This window comes from Setaria viridis, chromosome 9 (genome assembly GCF_005286985.2).
Source record: "Setaria viridis chromosome 9, Setaria_viridis_v4.0, whole genome shotgun sequence".
NCBI lineage: Eukaryota > Viridiplantae > Streptophyta > Magnoliopsida > Poales > Poaceae > Setaria > Setaria viridis.
In genome coordinates, this window is record NC_048271.2 from 31,513,581 (window position 1) to 31,519,540 (window position 5,960).

The 5,960-nt window shown below is 51.2% G+C and overlaps 1 protein-coding gene across 1 annotated transcript; it reads right to left on the bottom strand.

The window, feature by feature from the left end:
- Positions 1-2,539: 2,539 nt before the first annotated feature.
- On the bottom strand, positions 2,540-4,987 carry LOC117835057 (thaumatin-like protein 1). The gene is made up of 3 exons (XM_034714407.2): positions 4,652-4,987; positions 3,845-4,541; positions 2,540-3,195 (listed from the first exon to the last, which is right to left on the bottom strand). Exons 1-3 carry the CDS (start codon positions 4,707-4,709, stop codon positions 2,778-2,780), a joined length of 1,173 nt encoding a protein of 390 aa, XP_034570298.1. The 5' UTR covers positions 4,710-4,987; the 3' UTR covers positions 2,540-2,777.
- Between the last annotated feature and the right edge of the window lie 973 nt (positions 4,988-5,960).

Here is a 5,960-nt window from a genome sequence, read left to right on the forward strand (position 1 = left end):
GAATTTTAGAGCCCGTACCGAGGCGCCCGGTCAACCTCGCTTCGCTTGGCGCGCGCATCCCCACCACCCCCATGGCCCCACGGACAGCCGACGCAATTCCACGCATGTCACTCCACACGGCAAGCTCAGGCTACAGCTACACCTGCACCTACATGGCGTTGTGCGCCTGTGCCGCAGACCCGCAGGGAAGGAGGTGGGGCCAAGGCGTGGCGTGGGGTCCCGGCGTAAGCCAGCGCGGTCAAGATCTGTGTGATGGCTGGCGTTGAGGCGCAGGGCCCAGGGGTGACCAGGCAAAAGGCGCGAGAGATGCTCGCTGCCTGCTCGCTCCTCCCGTCGGATCCGGGATCCTCCGTGCCTATGTGACCCGTCAATCGCTCCATCCATTTTTTTTAATAATGAAAGATAATATTTCAGCTACACACATCTTTTTTGAAAATGTATTAGACCACGGACATTACATAGAGTCACAGGGTAGTCCAGACATCGGATGATTCGATGTACCAAACTAACAAAATCAAAGAAAAAGAAGAGATTAAAAATTTCCAACAAACTACTTTAGTAATCTCTCTTGGTGTCAGGTTTTATAAAGTCATCTCCAAATGAACCAACTTCTCCACATTATGTAAAAATGGAACCAAAGTATGAACCAATTCCGAAGAGAAACAACTCCATTTGCTGATTGACGCTCTGACCATCAAACCAAGACCACATCAAAAGTGTCCACACTTCCACTAACTTAGGTAGCGACCAGCGGGGATAAGCAAAATACCTGTAGTTGTTGAAAAATTCGAGTTAGGTAACCACAATACCCGCATGAAGTGCACCATCACTAAAAAATCTCCAAAACGACGCCTTCACTAAGGAAATGATGATCGTCGCTGCCGCTGCTCACCAGGACAAAGTTTTCACCTGAAGACCTAACGATGGAGTGGGATCAAGACATGGTGACGCCTCCAAAAAGAAAAATGACGACCACCACACCACAACCCCAAGGGTCAATGAGACACATCTCATGTCACGCCATCACGAATCACCCATCATCAATCACCGGAGGCTGAAGCACTGGGACCCAATGTCGACGAAATGTATCCCATACCACAATTGCCACACGATGAGTTTGTGAGCACCCGTTGCAAGCACGACGTTTGTGGCTGTAGTCAACAGCCATTCTCCCATGTACAACTTCGCCAGGGCCGCCCACTGCATCAACTGCGCTAGGTCATGTGGTACTGTTGTAGCCATCGAGCATTTTTTCCCCCCGAAAGAATCTGTTGGACGTTATTGTCATAAAGTTTAAAATGCAATGCAATTCATATGCACACCAAAATTATAAAAACTTTTGAATGATGTCACTTTCCTGTCAGTTCATGACATGGTACTACAAAAAGTTTTTTTTAGTTTCATTTCTAGCTATCTAAGAGGCAATTGTTTTGCAATTTAAAAGTCTCCAAAAGAAAAGGGCTTTCAGCTGAATGTTGAATATCACGTCGTCGAGCATGACTATCCTGCTGATTTCCAAGTGCTTTTTTCTGACGAATCACGTAATCCCTTAGCTTCAGGAACTAATAAGACTATCAAAAGAATAGGCCTCCGGTTTCAGTATGAAGTAACTTAAGCTCATTGCACGTATAATCGTTTCACATGTAGTTATTAATGTTACCATGAATATCTCGCTCATTTTACGATTCAGTATTTCTCCCAAGTATATACCGGGTTGGCTTTGTACGTCAAAGTCGATCAAATAAGCAAGTATATCTGCTTCTAGGTATCTATACCCTCTCCCCAAATCCACGATTATTTCAAATGAGGAGGGTATAGGTAGAAAAATATATACCCATTAGAAATGGGGAGGATATATATCACATAGTTAATTATCTATTTGATATACGTGGGATTAGAGAGTATAAGAAGTGGATAATAATTTCCTGATAGGTACAGTACCAGGAGCCTACGAAATAAGAGCATCACATTATGAGTGAAGTGACAAAGGGTGTAAATTAAGGCACAACTCGACCGTGTTGAATACCTTCGACTTCGACCATGAACACAATTCAACTTGTAATGAACACAATTCAACTTGTAAGCTGACTGAAAAACTAAAATGACTTATTTGTTGGGAAAGGAAAACACCAGCTGAGAAAAGCAAAGCGGTTGGGGGTCCCCTGCTTGACTGACAGAGGCCCATGCGGCGATGCCCACCACGTCGCAGGTCGCAACAAATCTCCTTTCGCCTCACTCCAAAGCAGAGAGGCCTACCTACGTCTTTGCGGCCTCGGTACCCGCGCCCCGGCCCCATGTGCGGACCACTTCTTCGTCACTACGCCCTGCCACAGCCACTGCACGAATACACAGTGACACAGCACGCCCTACGTAGACGTAGACACGTAGTTAATGTGGCGTACGAGTACGTGCGATGCGGTACGTGCACAGTTATACACCACTGGCACACCGCACACCAGTATTCTAGTCGGGAGCCCATGCCCTGCGCCCCTGCCCGTGTTCCCCGCCAACCTCGAGCCACGAACAGAACAAAACAACGAACAAAGCGCGCCGAGCACGAGAAGGATTAGCTTAAACATTCATGCGTTCTTCCACTAAAACTAGTTAGAAGCCACAAGTATCTAATCCTGGGACTAACTTAAACATCAATCAATCATCATCTACAGACACACCACCATGCACAAACCCTGTCGTCTCAACCTGTGGATCTCCCCCATTCCCAAATTGCAAACGAATTCCTCTAATTAATCCCACCACTACAGATTCGAGATTACAGCCTACAGCAGCAGGAGCTGCCGCAAATGGTGCCAGAGCAGCGTCGCCAGTGGCGCTGCCATCAACAGCCGCGCCGAAGCGGCTAGCGGGGCGGCGGCGGCGGCGGACGCGTCTCCGGTGGCCATGTTGGCGAGCCACGAGACGCCGCCCTCGCTGCTGCTGCCGCCGAGGAGCACGCTGCCTTGCTCCCCGCCCTCGATGCCGAGACCGCCGCCGCCGCCCATCGGCATCGCGCTGTCCGGGGTGGCGTCCGTGAACGTCGTGCCGGGCATCATGGTCCCCGTCGGCATGGCCGGCGTCGCGCCCGGCACCGACGACGTCCCGGGCACAGCCGTCGGCGTGGCGCCCGGCACCGTCGTGGTGGTGGTCGTCCCCGGTACCGTCGTCGGCGTGGCGCCCGGTATGGTCGTCGACTTCTGGCTGCGCTCACGTGGCGTCACGGACACAAACAGGAGCAGGGCAAGATCAGTTCACATGCTCATTACTGAACGAATGGGCAAAAGCATTGCTAACTATTATTAGAAAACAAGGGCGAGAAAAGAAAGCTTAGCCAAAGATAAAAAGATCATTCATGCCAAGATCTTGTAGAACCAATATTCCTAGCCTTTCCCCTTTCTAGTCACACAGGATAAACAGCTTAACGTTGTCAGATAAGATAATGCCTTTAATTAGTTGCCTAACTTCTTCCCCACAGAAAAGTCAGAAATCTCTGACAATGCCAATCTTGTGAGTTGTGACAAGAGGAGCCAATGGGTAAATTATTGATGGCTGAAGCTCTTTGTAGTAATTAGTCAGAAATCTCTGACAATTTTAGTGAGCTAAAGGACAGCAGAGAGGAAGCACGGGAGGCTGGCATGGCAGCTGGCTGTGTACACACTAGCTAGCAGACAGCGGTAAAAGCAGAGCTGCAGCAGATCAACCCCCTTCACAAGCCAAGATCCAGACCAGCTTGGCAGAAGCACAGTGCCAAATCCTCATTCAATATCTCTAATTTTCTCTCTCTAGAACTTGCAATGCGAAGGACGAACCAATTATTTGGGCAATGGAGGGGGAGAATGGCCGGACGGACCTTGGGGTGGCGCCGGGGCAGAAGGTGACGGTGTAGTCGGGGCGGCCGCCGCAGGTGAATGTGGAGGTGGGGTCGTCGAAGGCGTAGCTGTAGGAGCGCGGGCACGCGGTCTTGAACACCTGCGAGTAGGCCGTCGGCCGGCACGCCGCCGGGGACGCGAAGGCGCCGCTGCAGCAGTACTCGGGCCGCGCGAACGCGTCGCACGCGCTCCGGCACGCCGCGCCGCCGCCGGCCCGGAGCTCGGCGGGGCACATCGCGTTCAGGTCCGCGGCGCACCCGGCCGCCGCGCACGACGCGGGCCCGGTGGAGCCCCCGCCGCCGGAGGTCTCCACGAGCACGGGGAGGTTGTAGCCGTCGACGAGGCTGACGTCGTAGAAGTCGAGCCCGCCGCTGCCGTCGAGCGTGAACTCGGCCAGCGTGGCCGGCGGCGCGGCGCCCGCACCCGCGCACTCGGCGGCGCCGGAGCCGCAGTCGCCCGTGGCGCAGGCGAGCCGCCCCGTGGCGCCGTCCTGCGTGCAGCCCGTGCGCGCCCACATGCGGCCGGACCAGCCCGACGGCGCCGGCACCGCGCGGGCTGCGCCCGGCGCGAGCTCGAACCCCGTGGGCTCCAGCCGCGGGCTGCCGGCGTTGGACAGGACGCCAGGCCACACCGTGTCCGCGCACCGGTTCACGAAAGTGAACGTCGCCGCCTCCCCCTCTGCCAGAAACGGAAATGCTTCAGCTTTTGCTTACCCGCCATTACCGACGAACTCGCGAGATCTCGAAGAAGCAAGAAGCATCAATGTGGATTTGCCAAAAAATCATTACCTCTCCACAAGGCGAAGAGCACGAGCACAAGGACGGCCACGGATCTTGGCGACGCCATTGCTGCCCCTCGAGGCAATGCAGTGACAGGGTAGTGACTGCAGCTGCAACTGCGAGCACGAGCAAGAAGCGTGTTCAGTGTCACTGTGTCAGTGCAGTTACTACTGCCTGTACCGGTGGTGTGGTAGCGTGACGGTTTCAGTTGACGAGGGGGAGAGAGGGAGGCGAGGGGAGAGTGGAGAGAGAGACACCACCCACCAGCCTTGTGATGGAGGGATGAGATGGGTGGAGTGGAGGACAGAGTGAGGAGGAAGAGCGGAGAGGGAATCTTTGGGGAGGCGCTAAGGCTGTACTTATAGCAGCAAATCACTTTACCTCGCTTTTTTTCGCCTTTGTTATGATCCCCTGTTTCCTGGGTAAAAGAGAAAGCTTGGGGATGGGCTTTCACTGTTCTTGTTCTTGATTGATAACAGGGTCTTGTATAGTTGCCCAACTTTGAGCACACAGAATTACTATAGTGCAATTGTAACGTTTTGTTTGTATTTGTGAATTATTGTTCAAATATTGACTAATTAGGCTCAAAAGATTCGTCTCGCAAAGCACAACAAAATTGTGCAATTATTTTTTGATTTCGTCTATATTCAGTACTCCATATATGTATCATAAGTTTGATGTGATGGGGAATCTTCTTTTTATACAGTGTCAAAGTTGGAATTTAGGGTGAACTAAACAACGCCTAGGATTCTCTCTATTTGTTGCACGGGTGTGTAGCGAGGGAATTAGAAGGGGAGGATAAATTACACGGTCGTCTATACGAAGTGAGCAACGATGGTTGTGGCAGGCTGGCAGCTACTGGCCCTGTTGGGTAGCGGTGGGGTAAGCGCTTATAGCTGTAAAAAAATAAAATAAAACGCTTTCTAGCTTATGCGTTTTAGTAAAAATAGAAGTGGTGGGAGAAGCGCCACCAGAAAAATCTGAAAAAAACGTGTCATTTGGCTGCTAGTTTTAGTTTATTTTAGCTGTAAGTAGGATTTAAACTCTGATCAAACAGACTAATGACTCCTACAAAGGTCACGTACAACAATAGAGCCATAAAGGGATTCTGTAGGTTTTTTTTATGAAACACCAGGCATTCTATAGTTGCGACCCAGTTCATAATGACAGCAACGGTTAAAATATTTACACGGTTAATTACACAAAATTTGGTAAAAACTTTAGATAAAGAGCCTGTTCGCTTCAGCTTATTCAGCCGGCTTATCAGCCACCAAACAGTATTTTCCTCTCACAATAAATCAGCTGTTTCAGCTTTTCA

Coding starts and splice junctions, on each gene's coding strand:
- LOC117835057 (XM_034714407.2), bottom strand. CDS start 4,709: ATGGCGTCGCCAAGATCCGTGGCCGTCCTTGTGCTCGTGCTCTTCGCC. Junction 4,542..4,651: donor GCTCTTCGCCTTGTGGAGAG/GTAATGATTTTT, acceptor CGTTTCTGGCAG/AGGGGGAGGCGGCGACGTTC. Junction 3,196..3,844: donor TGCCCCGGCGCCACCCCAAG/GTCCGTCCGGCC, acceptor ACGTGAGCGCAG/CCAGAAGTCGACGACCATAC.